Source organism: Anthonomus grandis, chromosome 16 (assembly GCF_022605725.1).
Source record: "Anthonomus grandis grandis chromosome 16, icAntGran1.3, whole genome shotgun sequence".
NCBI classification, from domain to species: Eukaryota; Metazoa; Arthropoda; class Insecta; order Coleoptera; family Curculionidae; genus Anthonomus; species Anthonomus grandis.
Genome location: NC_065561.1, coordinates 19,205,734 through 19,227,039, shown reverse-complemented (window position 1 = coordinate 19,227,039; position 21,306 = coordinate 19,205,734). Strand labels below are relative to the sequence as shown.

Genomic DNA, 21,306 nt, shown 5'->3' with positions numbered 1-21,306 from the left:
TTTTCCAGGGTTCCAAAAAAAATCCGCCTTTATTGAAAAATTAACTTAAATGATTTCTAACCGTCAAGTGCCTGGAAGAAAGTTTTTTTATTCTTCCAGGTAGACGAATGCATTTTGCCAGTCTTGTAGATTTTTTTAACTTCTTCCAGGTATTCGTCATTTTGAGACGGTTTTTTATATACGGATTCCAGATGAAACTGATTTCCATGAAAGCTTTGATATCGTGTATGTCCAAAACCGAGTCTTAGTTATTTTCCAAATTTTCCTAAATTCACTTGAAAATAGCGCTGATTTTAATCAGAGTGAAACTGACACTTTTGAGGATCAGTATTTCGAAAATGTTGATTTAATTAAAGAACATAATTCACTAATAATTCACTTGTACCCTCGGCATTTATTGGCAATTCTGCAGTTTTATTGGTTCACAAGTACATCTGAGGATAAAACTGATTCAACAGGTTTATTTCGAAACATAACAGTGTAAAAATAACAATTTTTGAGTATTTTACCTTCTCTGCTCCCGATACCTTATTTATATTTACAGACATGATTATTGGATGGCGCCACTGTCTAGAAGTAAGGATGAGACACAATATCTCTTTCAGATCTGGTGCCCTTAATTCATGATTTGATGCGTTACTTTTAGATAGCATCATAAGGAAAGTCATTCTGAAATAATCCTGGAAAACCCCTTTAAATACTCGTAGCCCCGTCCAGGCATTTGAAGGAACTTAAACTAGGTTAAGTACTTTACCATGTTAATTATAAACATCCAAGAGTAATTTCAGAATGTTATTCCAGGAATTTGAGTGCCTGGAATAATTATTTAAGTACTTCTAATTCTTTTCCAGGCTTTTCAATCAGATTAAGCACTTGAAAAAATCTTTTAAGTGCACTTTACTTCTTCCAAACGTTTAAAGGAAATTGGAATAAGTTAAGGCCTTTACCATTTTAATTCTAGCCATATAAGAGTAATATCAAAATGTTATTCTAGGCATTTGTGTCCAACGAAATGAACGTCATAATGGTCATATCAGATATAATTAAATAGATTAAAAAAATTACATTTTCATCGTAAATTAGGATTCAATCTTATAAACATCTAAAGGTAAAACTGTCTCCTTAGCAGCTTTAATGTTAAGCTCTATGCAAGCTGCCACTGTCAAAAGTAAAGGTGAGACACAATATCTTCTTCAGATCTAGTGACCTTAATTCATGATTTGATGCGCGACTTTTAGAGGGCGCCACAAGGAGAGTCATTCTAAAACGAGTGCGAGAATTTATATTCTAGCATTGATGAACTAAATGAAGCTCATAATGGTAAAACAAAAAAATATTCCCTTAATTAAATATGATAATCCTGAACTTTTGCTTTTCTTATCAACCAATGATTAATTATCGCAGCGTTTGATAATCCTCTTGAAATTATGTCAATAGACTCTCCTGGTAGATTTAAGAAAACTTTAGGGAAAATGTTGGGCTCAAAAGCTTGTTACTCCCTGGACGAATATTTTATTATTGTTGAATTTTCAATGTATATTATACCCGCTTTCCATTTTTTTACACAGCAAGGCCTTGTCAACAACTCAATCTTCGAATTTTAATATCGAAATAAAATGGCAATTTTTCGAGTAATTTACCTTTTCAGTTCCCGATACCTTAATCTATATTAAAAGACCTGACCATCAGATGGCACCACTGTCTAGAAGTGACGGTGAGATACAATCAGATCTAGTGCCCTTAATTCACATTCAGATGGCGCCACGGGAAAACGTCAAAACAAGTGCGAAAATTAGTATTGCCGCACTGTGAACGAAAAAAAAAACATATTTCATCGCCTGTTTTGCCCATCTTTAACCGATGGACTTTTCAATGTCGCCTGGTTAATTACCGCAACGTTTTTTTTTTCAATGATATCAAAATAAAATTTTTCGTTCTTTTAATATAGCCGATCATGGAAGGTACTATGCGCGAATGACGTCGCTGATTTGACCAGTTTTTTTTTTTATATAAATATATAAGTGTAATTAATGCGAGGGACTTGCATTCAAATAGGTGTTTTCAGACAGAGAAGACCATGGCCGGTCAATTTTTTATATCGTCGTTTTTAATTGGATGCGTTATTAGTGTTGGATTTGCGGCTATCCGTAAGTACCCAAGACGTTAATTAATTATAGAAGTTAATTTACTCAATTAATTTAAATCATATTTTCTCCCAGAAACTTATTTTTTTTTTAATAAAAAAAATATTTTTAGGTAGTTTCTTAATACAGGGGTAGTTCTAAAGCATTCAATTCAGATAGAAAAAACCCAATTTGTGATTTTTTTTCCTTTAAAACCTATGTCTGTTTGACGCAGAGTTGGTCTACTAATTTATTTACTAAAAAAAAACAAGCAAAAATCGAATTACTCTGTTTGTATATATAATAAAAATTATTAAATTATTAATCTTCGTTTCACGACATGCGCGCGCTCTATTGCGGAGAATCCTCGCAACATCTTCAGTCAACTGTATCCTAATATATAATTACTCCTTAAATTTAATAATGTGAAGCATTAAAAAGGGTCCAGCAAGATGTGTGTGACAATGAGAAATGACTAGGATCTTTCCTGAAGAAGTTTGTTCCATATTTTACTTTGTGAGACTTTTGTGCATTAAAAGTTTTTCGATTTTATGCACCGAAGTTTAAATTCGTTAAAGTTTCCTCGTGAAAATTAGTTCTTTGTATGCACCCTAAGATAAATAAGATTCTGGAACTCGGATACGTGAATAGGAAGTTTTTGAAATTGCAAATATTTTCTTTATTTTTTATCGGATATGTTTAAGGACTTCTCGAAGGATTTCGATAAGATTGATGAATATTAAGACATTGAGTTTACTTTTAAAGACACGCTTCTATTTCCTCACTTTCTTTTATAATTTTTTTTCTATCCTTGGTTTCAATTTCTGCTCTTTCTAAGGTGCTCAGTATAGAGTTTACATGCACAACACTCATGAATTTATTAGTTATTTGAGAATAAAATTTTTTTACAAGTTGTCTGACTCTTTCTGGTTCTGATGAGCAACGGATGTAGCTGAAATCAGGTATTGGTAGTCACTAAGAACATTCTGCACCTTTTCCTGTGCTATCTTTACAATTGAAATTAACCAACTAATGGCATTGCTCTATCTGAATATAGAATAAGTATGAACTACTGATTTATCAGTTATTTGTGATAAGATTAGAGCATCTCCATAGTTGGGTTATAGAGTATTATTACCTGAGTAAAGTAAATTGATGGCAAGGTAAATTTTATTTAATTATTGTTATTATATTGGACTAAGTAAACTGGAAGGTTATTCCAGGCCCTTGAGCTACCTCAGATTTCTGGAATAAGACTTATTTTATTCATCAAGGTTAAAAAAGTCAAAAAACATAATCCTAGGGCATTGAAAAGGTTATTCCAGGCTATCAGGGTACCTCAAATTGGAATAAGAATCACTCAATTAATTGAATTTTAATTAATAATTTATTATTTAAAATTTTTCTCTTTATGAATTAAGTTTGTACTAACAAATTCTATTTTTTTTTAATTAATCATTCTTCTAGGTAGTTTTCCTGGCTTAGGTAGTTTCTGCATTTTTAATATCTCATTTTTTTTCTTAATTAATTATTTAATATTTCTTCATCGCAGTTAAATTTTTAATTAATTTGTCCTTCCAGGAACTTTCCGACGACCAAATTGTTTATTTTCATTTTTTTTTCTTAATTAATTAAACTCGAATTTTTGAAATTCACGTTCTCTTTTTAACTAATTTTTAACTTATTCTTGTTCTAAATATTCGGTTTGTTTTCCCGGCAACTTAATTAATAAATTGATTTCTTAAATAATTACTCAATATTTTTTCCAAGCAGTTAAAATAATCTGATTTTTTATTATATGTCCGCTTTTTAATTAACTTTTTTTTTCTTTTCAAATTAATTATTACTTTTGATTTTTTGACTTTATTTCTTGATTAATTAAATGTTTTCGAGCGATCGAATTATTTATTTCAATTTTTTCTTAGTTAATTAAACTTGTTATAGTTAGTAGGTAACTAATTGAATTTACGTAATTGAGGTGAACCAATTTTGGGTTTATTTATTTTTCAATTAATTAAATTCTTCCTCCAAACAATTGGATTAATTTTGAATTTTCCTTATTGTCTGTTACTGTTGTTACTGTCTATTTTTGCTTAATTAATTAATTCTTCCGTCTAGGCAGTTGGTAAATTTTTGAATTTCTTAATTAGTTAAATATTTCCTCAACGCAATTAAATATCCAATTATTTTTTAACTAATTATGTTCTTCTTCAGTAATTTATTAGTTAGTAATTTTTTTCTCCTAGTAATTAATTTTGAATTTTTTACTTTATTTCTTAATTAATTAAATGTTCTTGAGCGATAGAATTATTTATTTCAATTTGTTCTCAGTTAATTAAACTTGTTATAAATGGTAGGTTACTAATTGAATTTACGTAATTAAGGTAAATCAATTTTGGATTTATTTATTTTTTAAATAAATTAATTCTTTCTCCAAACAATTAGATTAATTTTGGATTTTTCCTGATTAATGCATTTTTAATGTCTATTTTTACTTAATTAATTAATTCCTCCGTCTAGGCAGTTGGTAAATTTTTGAATTTCTTAATTAGTTAAATGTATCTTCAAGGCAATTAAATATCCAATTATTTTCTGCTTCCAGTAATTTATCAGTCGGTAATTTTTTTAATTTTTTCTTAAAGTAATAAATTTTGAATTTTTCACTTTATTTTTTAGTTAATTAAACTTGTTTTAGTTGGTAGGTAACTAACTGAATTTACGTAATTGAGATTTTGCAGTTTTCTTTTTTTATTTTCTAGGCAAGTTTGGATTTATTTATTTTTTAATTAATTTAATTCGTTCTCCAAACAATTGGATTACTTTTGAATTTTTTCTGATAAATGAATTCTTACTGTCTATTTTTTTTAATTAATTAATTCCTCCGTTGAATATTTCCTGAAGGCAATTAAATATCCAACTATTTTTTAATTAATTATTTTCTTTGTCCAGTTAGAATAATATTGTTTATATACTTATTTTTAAAATTCATGTGCTTTAACTAATTTTCTATGCTTCTTCCAGACATTCATATTTCTTTTCCTGGCAAATTAATTAATACATTGTTTTCTTAATTAATAAATTTTCCACGCAGTTGATATAATTTGATTGTCTTCTTATTTTTTTTTAATCGAACTAATTACATATTTATTTTTTAATTAATTTAATTCTTCCTTCAAACAATTGGATTAATTTTAAATTTTTTCCTGATAAATGAATTCTTACTGTCTATTTTTGTTTAATTAATTAATTCCTCCATCTAGGCAGTTGGTAAATTTTTGAATTTTTTACTTAGTTAATTAAATTCTTGCTTAATTAAGTATAAAGCAACTATTTTCTTAAATTTTTTCCTTAGTTAATTAAACTTGTTATAGTTTGTAGGTAACTAATTGAATTTACGTAATTGAGGTTTTGCAGTTTTCTTTTTTATTTTCTAGGCAGGTGAACCGATTTTGGATTTATTTATTTTTAAATTAATTCAATTCTTCCTCCAAACAATTGGATTAATTTTGAATTTTTGTTATTGTCTGTTACTGTTGTTACTGTCTATTTTTGCTTAATTAATTAATTCCTCCGTCTAGGCAGTTGGTAAATTTTTGAATTTCTTAATTAGTTAAATATTTCCTCAAGGCAATTAAATCTCCAATTATTTTTTAATTAATTGTTTTAATTGTCCAGTTAGAATAATATTGTTTATATACTAATTTTTAAAATTCATGTGCTTTAACTAATTTTCTATGCTTCTTCCAGACATTCATATTTTTTTCTCTGGCAAATTAATTAATACGTTGTTTTCTTAATTAATAAATTTTCCACGCAGTTGATATAATTTGATTGTTTTCTTGTTTTTTTTAATCAAACTAATTACATATTTATTTTTTAATTAATTTAATTCTTCCTTCAAACAATTGGATTAATTTTGAATTTTTCCTAATAAATGAATTCTTATTGTCTATTTTTGTTTAATTAATTAATTCCTATGTCTAGGCAGTTGGTACTTTTTTAAATTTTTCCTTCTAGTAATTAATTTTGAATCTTTTATTTTTTAGTTAATTTAATTCTTCCTTTAAACAATTGGATTAATTTTTAATTTTTCCTCATAAATGAATTCTTACTGTCTATTTTTGCTTAATTAATTAATTCCTCGGTCTAGGCAGTTGGTAAATTTTTGAATTTCTTAACTAGTTAATTATTTTCTCAAGGCAATTAAATATTCAATTATTTTTTAATTAATTATTTTCTTTGTCCAGTTAGAATAATATTGTTTATATACTAATTTTTGAAAATTCACGTGCTTTTAACTAATTTTTTTATGCTTCTTCTAAGCATTCATATTTTTTTCCCTGGCAAATTAATTAATACATTATTTTCTTAATTAATAAATTTTCCACGCAATTGATATAATTTGATTTTCTTTCGTTTTTTATTCAAATTAATTACATATTTATTTTTTAATTAAATAAATTCTTTTTTGTAATTAATTTTTTTTAATTAATGATAAATAAACTTTTACTATCTATTTTTGTTTAATTAATTATTTTCTTTGTCCAGTTAGAATAATATTGTTTATATACTAATTTTTGAAAATTCATGTTTGTTAACTAATTTTTTTATGCTTCTTCCAGACATTCATATTTTGTTCCCTAGCAATTTAATTAATGGATTGTTTTCTTAATTAATACATTTTCCACGCAGTTGATATAACTTGATTTTCTTCTTTTGTTTTTTAATCAAACTAATTACATATTTATTTTTGAATTAAATAAATAATTTTTTTTAATTAATTAGTTCGCTGCCAATCAGTTGGTATTTTTTAAAATTTTTTCTCCCAGCAATTAATTTTTAATTTATTTTCTTTATTTGTAATTAAATTTTTGCTTAATTAAGTGATTTGTTCCAGCGATCCGAATTACATATTTAATTAATTACATATTTATTTTTTAATTAATTTAATTCTTCCTTCAAACAATTCGATTAATTTTGAATTTTTCCTGATTAATAAATTCTTACTGTCTATTTTTGTTTATTTAATTAATTCCTCCGTCTAGACAGTGGGTCAATTTTTGAATTTTTTAACTAGTTAAATATTTTCTCAAGGTAATTGAATATTCAATTATTTTCTTCTTCCAGTAACTTATCAGTTGGTAATTTTTAAAAATTTTTCCTCCTAGTAATCTATTTTGAATTTTTTACTTAGTTAATTAAATTCTTGCTTAATTAAGTGATATGTTTCAGCGATCCAAACTATTTACTTCAATTTTTTCTTAGTTAATTAGAATTGTTACAGTTGGTAGGTAACTAATTGAATTTACGTAATTAAGGTGAACCAATTTTGGATTTATTAATTTTTTAAATAATTTAATTCTTTCTCCAAACAATTAGATTAATTTTGGATTTTTCCTGTTTAATGAATTTTTACTGTCTATTTTTGTTTAATTAATTAATTCCTCCGTCTAGGCAGTTGGTAAATTTTTGAATTTCTTAACTAGTTAATTATTTTCTCAAGGCAATTAAATATCCAATTATTTTTTAATTAATTATTTTCTTTGTCCAGTTAGAATAATATTATTTATATACTTATTTTTAAAATTCATGTGCTTTAAACTAATTTTTTTATGCTTCTTCCAGACATTCATATTTCTTTTCCTGGCAAATTAATTAATAAATTGTTTTCTTAATTAATAAATTTTCCACGCAGTTGATATAATTTGATTGTCTTCTTATTTTTTTTTAATCAAACTAATTACATATTTATTTTTTAATTAATTTAATTCTTCCTTCAAACAATTGGATTAATTTTAAATTTTTCCTGATAAATGAATTCTTACTGTCTATTTTTGTTTAATTAATTAATTCCTCCATCTAGGCAGTTGGTAAATTTTTGAATTTTTTACTTAGTTAATTAAATTCTTGCTTAATTAAGTATAAAGCAACTATTTTCTTAAATTTTTTCCTTAGTTAATTAAACTTGTTATAGTTTGTAGGTAACTAATTGAATTTACGTAATTGAGGTTTTGCAGTTTTCTTTTTTATTTTCTAGGCAGGTGAACCGATTTTGGATTTATTTATTTTTAAATTAATTCAATTCTTCCTCCAAACAATTGGATTAATTTTGAATTTTTGTTATTGTCTGTTACTGTTGTTACTGTCTATTTTTGCTCAATTAATTAATTCCTCCGTCTAGGCAGTTGGTAAATTTTTGAATTTCTTAATTAGTTAAATATTTCCTCAAGGCAATTAAATCTCCAATTATATTTTAATTAATTATTTTAATTGTCCAGTTAGAATAATATTGTTTCTATACTAATTTTTAAAATTCATGTGCTTTAACTAATTTTCTATGCTTCTTCCAGACATTCATATTTTTTTCTCTGGCAAATTAATTAATACGTTGTTTTCTTAATTAATAAATTTTCCACGCAGTTGATATAATTTGATTGTTTTCTTGTTTTTTTTAATCAAACTAATTACATATTTATTTTTTAATTAATTTAATTCTTCCTTCAAACAATTGGATTAATTTTGAATTTTTCCTAATAAATGAATTCTTATTGTCTATTTTTGTTTAATTAATTAATTCCTCCGTCTAGGCAGTTGGTAAATTTTTGAATTTCTTAACTAGTTAAATGTTTCCTGAAGGCAATTAAATCTCCAATTATTTTCTTCTTCTAGTAACTTATCAGTTGGTACTTTTTTAAATTTTTCCTTCTAGTAATTAATTTTGAATCTTTTATTTTTTAATTAATTTAATTCTTCCTTTAAACAATTGGATTAATTTTTAATTTTTCCTCATAAATGAATTCTTACTGTCTATTTTTGCTTAATTAATTAATTCCTCGGTCTAGGCAGTTGGTAAATTTTTGAATTTCTTAACTAGTTAATTATTTTCTCAAGGCAATTAAATATTCAATTATTTTTTAATTAATTATTTTCTTTGTCCAGTTAGAATAATATTGTTTATATACTAATTTTTGAAAATTCACGTGCTTTTAACTAATTTTTTTATGCTTCTTCTAAGCATTCATATTTTTTTCCCTGGCAAATTAATTAATACATTATTTTCTTAATTAATAAATTTTCCACGCAATTGATATAATTTGATTTTCTTTCGTTTTTTATTCAAATTAATTACATATTTATTTTTTAATTAAATAAATTCTTTTTTGTAATTAATTTTTTTTAATTAATGATAAATAAACTTTTACTATCTATTTTTGTTTAATTAATTATTTTCTTTGTCCAGTTAGAATAATATTGTTTATATACTAATTTTTGAAAATTCATGTTTGTTAACTAATTTTTTTATGCTTCTTCCAGACATTCATATTTTGTTCCCTAGCAATTTAATTAATGGATTGTTTTCTTAATTAATACATTTTCCACGCAGTTGATATAACTTGATTTTCTTCTTTTGTTTTTTAATCAAACTAATTACATATTTATTTTTGAATTAAATAAATAATTTTTTTTAATTAATTAGTTCGCTGCCAATCAGTTGGTATTTTTTAAAATTTTTTCTCCCAGCAATTAATTTTTAATTTATTTTCTTTATTTGTAATTAAATTTTTGCTTAATTAAGTGATTTGTTCCAGCGATCCGAATTACATATTTAATTAATTACATATTTATTTTTTAATTAATTTAATTCTTCCTTCAAACAATTAGATTAATTTTGAATTTTTCCGAATAAATTAATTCTTACTGTCTATTTTAGTTTAATTAATTAATTCCTCCGTCTAGACAGTTGGTAAATTTAGAATTTTTTAACTAGTTAAATATTTTCTCAAGGTAATTGAATATTTAATTATTTTCTTCTTCCAGTAACTTATCAGTTGGTAACTTTTTAAAATTGTTCCTCCTAGTAATCAATTTTGAATTTTTTACTTAGTTAATTAAATTCTTGCTTAATTAAGTGATATGTTTCAGCGATCCAAACTATTTACTTCAATTTTTTCTTAGTTAATTAGAATTGTTACAGTTGGTAGGTAACTAATTGAATTTACGTAATTAAGGTGAACCAATTTTGGATTTATTAATTTTTTAAATAATTTAATTCTTTCTCCAAACAATTAGATTAATTTTGGATTTTTCCTGATTAATGAATTTTTACTGTCTATTTTTGTTTAATTAATTAATTCCTCCGTCTAGGCAGTTGGTAAATTTTTGAATTTCTTAACTAGTTAATTATTTTCTCAAGGCAATTAAATATCCAATTATTTTTTAATTAATTATTTTCTTTGTCCAGTTAGAATAATATTGTTTATATACTTATTTTTAAAATGTGCTTTTAACTAATTTTTTTATACTTCTTCCAGGCATTCATATTTTTTCTCTGGCAAATTAATTAATAAATTATTTTCTTAATTAATAAATTTTCCACGCAGTTGATATAATTTGATTTTCTTCTCTTGTTTTTTAATCAAACTAATTACATATTTATTTTTTAATTGAATAAATTCTTTTTTTTAAATTAATTAGTTCGCTGCCAATCAGTTGGCATTTTTTCAAAAATTTTTTTCTCAGCAATTAATTTTTTTTTTTACTTTAATTTGTTTTTTAGTTAATTAAACTCATTTTGTAGGTTATTAGAATAAATTTAATTTTTTTCTTGATAGGTGACTTGCTTCTAATTATCGCTGAAGTAGTTGGGTTTTACAGTTTCCTTTTTTTATTTTTGAAATTTTTCATGCAGGTTTTGTTTTCGTGACCACTTAAATATTAATTTCTTTCTTAATTAATTAATTCTTTTAAAAATATCTGCTTTTTTTCATTGAAATTCCATCTTCAGGCAATCGAATTAATTTTGATTTTTTACTTTTTTAACTAATTAAAAATTTAGTTTTATAAATAAAGTTAAAACCTTGAAGCCCATTTTTTAATTAATTAATTTCTTTTTCCACGCAGTTGGAATATTTGTTAATATTGACTGTTCACTCAATTTCCAAACATTAATTAATTAATCCTTTCTTCCAGGCAGTTGGAAAAATTGTCATTTTTTCAGTCTTCGATCAATTCGAAAAAAAATAATTTAATTAATTAAAAACATTATATGTAAAATCTCTATATAAAATTTCAATGGTTACTCTTACTATTAAACTGATTTTTGCACGCAAGATCTCAGTTTACCAGACCAGTATAGTGAATGCCGGTAACGAATAAAAAGATTGACCTCCTTGTCTAAGGAAGTTTTGACGTCACTAATCAGCTGTCCAGTGTTCCTAGGTTCAAATCAAATGCAAAACATGATTGCTTAACTTTTTTTTGTTAAATATAGGTCTAAAAAAACTAGTTCAAATGATCATTTTTGGTCGACGTTTTGATCTCTATGAGCCCATCCTCAGGACTATACATCGTAGATTATTTTCCTTAAGGATAATAATAAGTGGAAAGATTTATGGGAGTTTTTGATTTTTCGCAACCATCTACCTTTGGTAGACGAATGTTTTGCAAGCAGCTAATGTAAATATAATTTGACCAGTAGTAGGTACTATAGACTCTTTATTTAAACAAAGTATTGTGCATTTCAATGAAGACATTAAGTTTACCTTCAACGTCAGACAATATAATAAAAATAAAAAATGTATGTGTGTGTTCCTTGAATCACATATGGCATTGACATTTAATATTCCTATTTATAAATCGATGTGCAAATAAAGCATAGTGTTTCCAAATATTTACCAGGGATGTGTATATATAGTCGGAAATGTCGGTCAGTAGAGAACATCTCATTAAATCGCATATTAACGTGCAATAAATTATAGCGAATTAATTATTTACTTTGAAATAGTTTTTACGTGTAATTAAAGATAATTTGCACCGCATGTTTTTGGACGGATATCTTCCCTGTATTGTAAATAAATTACATTATTTATTTGCGTAATTTGGATTTCATTAGCATACAATTTAAACACGATGTGTTTGTAATAATAATTAGTATATAATGTATTTTTAGCTGAATATATCCATATATGCCACAGGTCCGATCCGAAAGTAGGAGCATGCATTAAAGACTCCGTAGAGTTCCTAAGGCCATATTTGGTCAAAGGAATTCCGGAGGTTAATGTGCCTCCAATAGATCCAATTAAGTTCGATAAAATTGTGATTTTTGATGGAGTGAGTACGCCAAACCTGAACGCCTATTTGGCCAATATCGAAGCAACTGGATTGAGCAAGTTTGAAATCACTAAACTCAAGTAAGTATATAGTCCAGGTCTATTAGATCAAGAGGAGATCAATCTATTGGAAAATTCCTATCTAAAATAGTTGAATTTTTTATCAGAGCTACTTTTCGATAGTAGAAATCGTCCCTCAAAAGTCCCCATGATGAAAAAATTAAGTAAATGGGACTTTTTTTACTTCGTCAAGTTCAAGTGTTGAGCAAAGAAGAAAACTCATTCGATCTATCAAATACAATATTTTTGGACTCTTTATTATCCGATTTAATTTTTAACAGTGTAGGTCCAGTTTCATATATCCATAATTAAATGCACAACCTATTATACAATTACAAAAGATTGTGCCTAGTTAATAAAACATCAGGAGCATTATATTGACTGCAAATAATCATCAATCATGATCAAATCATGGTTCAAATTTTTAACCAGATGTTGATGAGACATCATTTATTGTTAATGACGCTTTAATACCATTTGTAAAAATAATAAGTGGGGAGAATTCTTCCTCTGTAAACACACTCAACTACCAGGATTTAAATTAAAATATTCTTTCAGGCAGTTAAGTCGAAGTCTCTTTTCTCTCTCTCTTTTACATGGTTAATTGCACTCAATTGCCTGGAATAAATTAAAATATTCTTCAAGGCAGTTGAGTTGAAGTCTCTTTTGTCTCTCTCTTTATCACATGGTTAATTGCGCTCAATTGCCTGGAATAAATTAAAATATTCTTCCAGGCAGTTGAGTCGAAGTCTCTTTTCTCTCTCTCTCAATCACATGGTTAATTGCACTCAATTGCATGGAATAAATTAAAATATTCTTCCAGGCAGTTGTGTTGCAGTCTCTTTTCTCTCTCTCTATCACATAGTTAATTGCGCTCAATTGCCTGGAATAAATTAAAATATTCTTCCACGCAGTTGAGTTGCAGTCTCTTTTCTCTCTCTGTTTCTATCACATGGTTAATTGCACTCAATTGCCTGGAATAAATTAAAATATTCTTCCACGCAGTTGAGTTGCAGTTTCTTTTCTCTCTCTCTTTCTATCACATGGTTAATTGCGCTCAATTGCCTGGAATAAATTAAAATATTCTTCCAGGCAGTTGAGTTGCAGTCTTTTTTCTCTCTCTCTATCACATGGTTAGTTGCGCTCAGTTGCCTGGAGTAAATTAAAATATTCTTCTAGGCAGTTGAGTTGAAGTCTCTTTTCTCTCTCTTTCTATCACACGGTTAATTGCACTCAATTGCCTGGAATAAATTAAAATATTCTTCCAGGCAGTTGAGTCGAAGCCTCTTTTCTTTCTCTCTATCACATGGTTAATTGCGCTCCATTGCCTGGAATAAATTAAAATATTCTTCAAGGCAGTTGAGTTGAAGTCTCTTTTGTCTCTCTTTCTATCACACGGTTAATTGCACTCAATTGCTTGGAATAAATTAAAATATTCTTCAAGGCAGTTGAATCGAAGTCTCTTTTCTCTCTCTCTATCACATGGTTAATTGCACTCAATTGCCTGGAATAACCTAAAAAATATTCTTTCAGGCAGTTGAGTTGAAGTCTCTTTTCTCTCTTTCTATCACATGGTTAATTGCGCTCAATTGCCTGGAATAAATTAAAATATTCTTCAAGGCAGTTGAGTTGAAGTCTCTTTTGTCTCTCTCTTTATCACATGGTTAATTGCGCTCAATTGCCTGGAATAAATTAAAATATTCTTCCAGGCAGTTGAGTTGAAGTCTCTTTTCTCTCTCTCCTTATCGCATGGTTAATTGCGTTCAATTGCCTGGAATAAATTAAAATATTCTTCCAGGCAGTTGAGTTGGAGTCGCTAACTCTCTTTTTCTTATGGTAAATGGTTAAATCCACGCAATTGCCTGAAAGTGATTTATAAGTTATTCTAGGAAATTGAGTTATGGATTATTACTCTCTTTTACCTTTTTGTCAGATGCCTGTAAGAATTCATAGGTTCTTCTAGGAAATTAAGTTGTGGACTTTTAGTCTCTTTTGTCTTTGTCAGGTGGCTAAATGCACCCTACTGCCTGTAAGTATTTTATAATTTCTTCTATGAAATTGATGTGTCTACATTGACTCCCTTTTATCTTAGTCAGATGGTTAAATGCACCCAATTGCCTGTAAGAAATTCATAATTTCTTCTAGAAAATTGACGTGTGTACATTAACGCCCTTTTATCTTAGTCATATGGTTAAATGCACTCAGTTGTTTAGGAAAGAAACTTAAATATTCTTCTAGGCAGTTGAGTTGGAGTTTGTTACTCTCTTGTTCTTCTGTCAGATAGTTAAATGCACCCAATTGCCTGTAAGAAATTCATAAGTTCTTCTAGAAAATTGAATTGTGGACTTTTACACAATTTTATCTTTGTCAGATGGTTAAATGCACCCAACTGCTTGTAAGTCATTTATAATTTCTTCTAGGCAATTGAGCTGTAAATTTTTACTTCCTTTGATCTTTGTCTCAGATGGTTAAATGCACTCAGCTGATGGTAAAAAACATTTTGTAAAAAATAATTTTCACTGAATCAAGATTCTATAACCCATTCCTAACACTTAACACTAGATTAGAATGGAATAAAATGCTTGATATATCTTGAATATTACTCCAAGGATAATTTTGCCAAAAAGAAAACACTTTATTACTTACCTACCCTGTTTATTCCACAAACATCCTTCAAGAGTACATATGTTTTAAATGCGAAATTATGTACAAAATGCCTTCCACTTAAATTTTCAATAATAATTGCACCATATGGCAACATCGCTTTGACGAACACACACGATTCCAATCGCTCATGTTCGATTTAATAGTCCGAGCGTATAAGACAAATTTATGTATATTTACAGCGATTTGTCGAGTAATTGGTCAAATGACGTCAATGTTCTACTTAGACTCTATAAATAAGGAGGTCAGTTATGCTCTAGGTCAAAAAAAAATACCTATAATAGTAGTCGAATCTCTACCATAAATATTCAATGAGAAAACGATTTAAAAACACGTTATGATTTTTGTCAGTTAACACACTTTGACCGTAGTTTTTTGCGAATTGGAGTTCACTACGAAAAAAATGCATGGAACCATTTTTGTGACAAATTTTATAGTGAACAAAAATGGTAATAACTCAATTTATCATAGGTTTAATACTTTCGACGATATTTGTAAAAAAGTCCTGTGAGTGAGTTACTGCCGCAGCAGGTTTTCGGCCTGGATTAATTAATGAAGTTAAAATTAAATTATTTTATTATTCCAGGCAATTGAACTATAGATTTGTTAATATTTCAGGCACTGCAGTTAAAACAGTAGGTTCGACAACCTTGATTAATTAATATTTATGTATTATTGAAGTTCAAATTAATTATTTTCTTATTACAGGCAGTTAAGCCATAGATTTATTAACATTTTAGGCGCTTTAATTAAAATTAAGCGTCAACTTCCTAGACCAATAAGTTTCAATATTATTGGAGTTCAAATTAATGATTTTCTAATTACAGGCAGTTAAGTCACAGATTTATTAACATTTTGAGCACTTTAATTAAAATTAAACCTCAACTTCCTAGACTTATTAATTTATTTATTAATGGAGTACAAACTAAATTATCTTATTATTCCAGGCAATTGAGCCATAAATTTATTAACATTTCAGGCATTCTAATTAAAGCAGTAACTTCTAATGACTGAATAATTAATTTATTTATTAATGGAGCTCAAATTAAATTATTTTATTATTCCACGCAGTTAAGCCATAGATTTATTAACATTTCAGGCACTGTAAATAAAACAGTAATTTCGACTGCCTTGATTAATTAATTCTTAGTTAATGGAGTTCAAATTGAATTATTTTATATTTTCAGTCAATTGAACCATGGACTTATTCTTATTTTAGACACTTTAATTAAAATTGACCTCAACTGCCGAGACTAATTAATTTATTTATTAATGAGTACAAATTAAATTATTTGGTTATTACGGGTAGTTGACTACTAGATTTCAGGCACTTTAATTAAAATTGTACTTCATTTGTCCGCATTAATTTACTGATGACATTTAAATTAAAATTAATTTGCAATTTCAGACCTGTCCCCCAAAACCTGCAAAGATTCGTGGGGACTTTTATAGGATAATTTCTACAGAATAAATCTAATTGTGGTTAATCAGAAGTGGGATTCTTTAAAGGGGTTCGAATATTACACCAGTGGTAGTAGCATCACTAATAAGTATACATCGCTGGCAAATTGCCTTAAGTTAAAGAGAGAACGAAGTGCAATATGTCAGTTGTTTGGGCACCACTGTGAGCTACAAAACGTTATCGTTCTCTTTTTAACTTGTTACCTAGACTTGTTGATATAATAAATTGTCATTCTCATGCAAGATAATAAAAAATAATTAAATATATATTAAAGTTCATTGTTATAAAATAAATACAATTTATTTTATTAAATAGAAATATTTATATGGCATGTATTTTAATATAATTTTAAATTCAAATTGTATTCAATTATTCACTGGCGGCATTTCAGAGTTTATAAAATTAATTAAATACTTTTGTTTCGATTTTATTAATTAATAAATTTTAATTATTTGTTTTAGATTAGACGTGGATAAAATGACTTATCTGGTGGGGGTTAAATTTCCCTTTTTGGAAATGCACGGCGATTATAGTGTCGACGCTAAAATCTTGGCTGCACCTATAAAGAGTCAAGGACAATTCCATGCAAATGTTTGTAAGTAATTAATAATAATATAAATAATAGTAACACCAATTTTTTTATAAACTTTAGCTGGTATCCAGGGTCAAGGCCTAATCCAAGGATACATAGGAGAAGGAACCAATAGATTGTTATTTAGTTCCATATCTTTAAAGTTGAAGATTTCGGATTTCAATTTAGACCTGGAGAATTTCTTAAACAATGACCCAGTTTTAGGTAAGAATTTAATATTTCCTTTATAGAAAAAGGCCATTTTATTAATGGAAATTACCGCTGCCTAAAGAAGATTAATGGCAAAATATGATATATTACTTTGACTAATTTCTCTTTTGAATTAGGCTTTTAGCAGCAGTTTATCAATGAAAAAATCTAGAGGTATAAAAGAGCGTTTTTTTTTTGTATCAGGATGAAGAAATATATGGTCCTTTTAATTGCATTGAACGACACATGTTAATTAAAAAGAACAATGATACATGTCTGTATTTTTAAATAAATAAATGTACGTTCAATTAAAATATGATTAACAATTTTTTTTTGCTCGTATATTTTTCATTTTAAAGCATAAACCAATTTTCCGCTCTGCCATATTTTCAATTTTACCGAAATGAAAATGCTTGATTTTTGCCAGTTTTCCTCGTGGTTTAATTAAATATTTTATGTAAATCGATTTCTGCTTAAAATACGCTTGTGGGAGCAAAAAAACGAAATTAAATAATAAATTGAAAAACGTGGGAATATTAAAAATATATATATATAGAAATTTATTAAAAAGTTTGGGCAAAGGAATTAAATTAAATAAAAAGTTCAAATTCAAAACTTGCTTTATTATACAAGGAGTGTTTTACATCATTATGTAAAGCTGGAAAAGAACCAAAATCGTAGCAATAATAAAATCAATAGAAAAGCAGGAAAAAATTACTAAGACGAACAAATATTAACATTTCATCTATCATTAATTAAATCAGTTATTAAAATATAATGATAAAGGCTATATGTCCTCTTTAAAAAAATTTATGGATAAAACAGTGCAATACGAGTTTAATAGTTTCATTAGAGGATACTGCGCTTTAATTTTTGAATCTCTAATTGATTTAATTTCAGAAATATGAACGTTTTGTCCCCTAGAAGGTCAATTCTTTTTTAACAAATTTTGCCAACTTCGAAGGCTAATTTCTTCATTTTACAAAATGTATTAAAAAAATTGTAAAACACGTGTCTAATGATTTTATTAGAGGATCCTATATTCCAATTTTCAGATCTCTAGCTTTCCTATTTTCAGAGATATGAACGTTTTCTACTTACAATAACCAATTTTTTTTTTGTTTTTTTTTTTTTAATGTGTTAAAGGAACTAGACACTGGAAAGTGAAATATTAAACATTGTTAACAAAAAATTGTTAAATACTTTAAATTTGGTACTAAAGCAAGTCATCCGTCCAGGCATTTGGTGTCTTTGGTGTATTTTCCAGATATGCAAATTTTCAAGTTTTTGGAGTATTTTTACCTTCCCCAGGCATTCAAAAGTAAAAAAAGATCTTAGGCATTAGTAAAGCTCTTAAAGCTGAAACCATGAATTTCTGGAAAATATGGAAATGTGCTAGCTAGAACCGAGGTCTGGATATATACCTGGAAGATATCAAAATGGTCCACATGCCTGAAAGACATAAAAGAGTACTTTAGGTACTAGAAAGACCTGGACAATGGCTAAATCGCTCCTAGAGAAGATATTCGTAGAAAATAAAAAATTGTCTTTCAGGAATAATTTTCACTTCTCTTATATTTTTTTATTGTCTTGGTTAAGTTTTTTAAATGTTTGGAAACATGAAAAATTATTTAAAATTCCTGACATAAAAGTGTTTTTGGAAGTTGTCAAAACCTATTTACAACCCCTGAAAGATAAAAAGAAAGTGAAAAATATTCGAGGGATATTTTCTATATTTACCTTGATGGATATTTCCATATTTTCCAGAAATTTTGCATAGAAACTATTCAGGTTAAAAGCAAAATGAACGAGAAAGCGTTGCCTAAAGAAACGAAACAAATCAGAAGAATGTAAGGAACCTTTCCAGGGAATCGGGAATACCAAATTGTCTGGAAATGCAAGTGGTTGATGAACTTTAAAGAAAATTAAAGTAAAAGTCTAGAGAGGTTTATTTTACAAGACGACCTAGATTCATTAGTAAACAGAAGAAAATTTTGAAAGGAATTGAAAGTAATCAAAAAGAGATGATGCAGCTGATAAAATAAACATTCTAAAGCTTAAAAAAAATATCTTTTTGAATACTTAGAAAAGATAAAAATAGATCTAGAAGCTTAAAAAACATGAACATTTTTATCCTTGGAAAACATACCAAAGGGACCAAATGCCTGGACGAAGAGATAAGAGTTTTCTCCCTCAGAGTGACAATTTTTTTAAGATATTTTTTCCAACTTCCAAGGTTAATTTATTCATTCTAAAATATGTATAGAAAAAAAATAGTAAAACAGTATTTAATGTTTTTATTAGAGGATCCTGCATTTCAATTTTCAAATCCCAAAACTTTCTTAGTTTCAGATATATGGACGTTTTCGCCTTGAAGTAACCCTGTAATTTTTTTAAGTGTAATAAAGAAACTATTTACTGGAAAGTCAAATGTCAAACATTGTTGACAATTTTTTTTTAATATTTTAAATTTTTGTACTAAAGCAAGTGATCCGTCCAGGCTTTTGGTGCCTTTGGTGCATTTTCCAGACATATAAATTTTCATGGTCTTTAAGTTTCTGGGGTATTTTTACTTCTCTTTCTCTATAACCCCTGAAAGATCGGAAAAAATGTAAAAAATATTCGAGGGATATTTTCTATATTTATCTCGATGGATATTTCCATATTTTCCAGAAATTTTGCATAGAAACTGTTCAGGTTAAAAGCAAAATGAATGAGAAAACATTTCCTGAACAAACGAAACAAATCAGAAGAATCTAAAGGACCTTTCCAGGGAATCGTGAATACTGCATTGTCTGGAAATGCAAGTAGTTGATGAATTTTAAAGAAAATTAAAGTAAAAGTCTAGAGAGGTTTATTTTCCAAGAAGGCCTATATTCACTAGTGAACAGAAGAGTCTCAAAGGGATGAACAGTAATCAAAAAGAGATGATGCAGCTGATAAAATAAACATTATAAAACTTATTTAAAAAAATATCTTTCTAAATACTTAGAAGAGATAAGAATAGCCCTATAAGCTTGGAAAACATGGATATTTTCATCTTTGGAAAACATACCAAAGGGATCAAATGCCTGGACGAAGAGATAAGAGTTTTCTCCCTCAGAGTGTCATTTTTTTTTAAGATATCTTATTCCAACTTCCAAGGTTAATTTCTTCATTTTAAAACATGTATGGAAAAAAAACAGTAAAACGGTATTTAATGATTTTATTAGAGGATCCTGCGTTTTAATTTTCAAATCTCTAACTTTCTTAGTCTCAGAGATATGGATGATTTCACCCTGAAGTAACCCTGTAATTTTTTTTAAGTGTAATAAAGAAACTATTTACTGAAAAGTCAAATGTCAAACATTGTTGACAATTTTTTTTTTAATTTTAAATTTTTGTACTAAAGCAATTGATCCGTCCAGGCATTTGGTGCCTTTGGTGCATTTTCCAGACATATAAATTTTCATGTTCTTTAAGTTTCTGGCGTATTTTTACCTCTCTTAGGCATTCAAATGTATGGAGAACATAAAAAAAGATCTTACCTGGACAATTTAATATTTATTCCAAATTTCTGGAAAATATGGCAAAAAGCTTTAAACACTGGAAGCCTGGAAAAGATTTAAAACTATTATATATAGTTGGAAGATGTAAAAATCCTTTAAATACCTGAAAGAAATAAAAAACTACTTTAAGTACTTGAGAGACCTAGAAAAAGACCAAAGGCTGTCTGTATTTCTGGAAATTATAAAATTGTCTTCCAGGAATAATTTTCACTTTTTTACCTGGTCTTCCAGGCAATTTTTTTTATTATATTTCGGGAATATTAAACAATTTCAATAAAAGCCTGGAAATATTTTTTTATTGTCTAGGCTATGTTTTTTAAGTATCTGACAATGTGAAAAATTATTTAAATTTCCGAACATAGATTTAAGAAAAATATTCTAGGAAGTGGTCAAAAACTATTTCCAATCCCTGAAAAAAAAAAACAGAAAAAAAAGTGAAAAATATTCAAGAGAAATTTACTGCCATGGATATTTCCATTTTTTCCAAAAGTTTTGCATAGAAACTATTTAGGTTAAAAGCAAAATAAACAAGAAAACATTTCCTAAAGAAACGATCTTC

General features: G+C 27.2%; 1 protein-coding gene across 1 annotated transcript in view; it reads left to right on the top strand.

Annotated features, from left to right (window-relative positions):
• Positions 1 to 1,993: 1,993 nt before the first annotated feature.
• LOC126745969 (circadian clock-controlled protein daywake-like) overlaps positions 1,994 to 21,306 on the top strand; it is a 44,196-nt gene continuing 24,883 nt past the window's right edge. The window contains exons 1-4 of the mRNA XM_050454024.1: positions 1,994 to 2,147; positions 12,073 to 12,313; positions 16,880 to 17,013; positions 17,071 to 17,214. Coding sequence (XP_050309981.1) covers positions 2,078 to 2,147; positions 12,073 to 12,313; positions 16,880 to 17,013; positions 17,071 to 17,214 — 589 coding nt within the window. The 5' untranslated portion in view covers positions 1,994 to 2,077. The remainder of the gene's footprint in view (positions 2,148 to 12,072; positions 12,314 to 16,879; positions 17,014 to 17,070; positions 17,215 to 21,306) is intronic.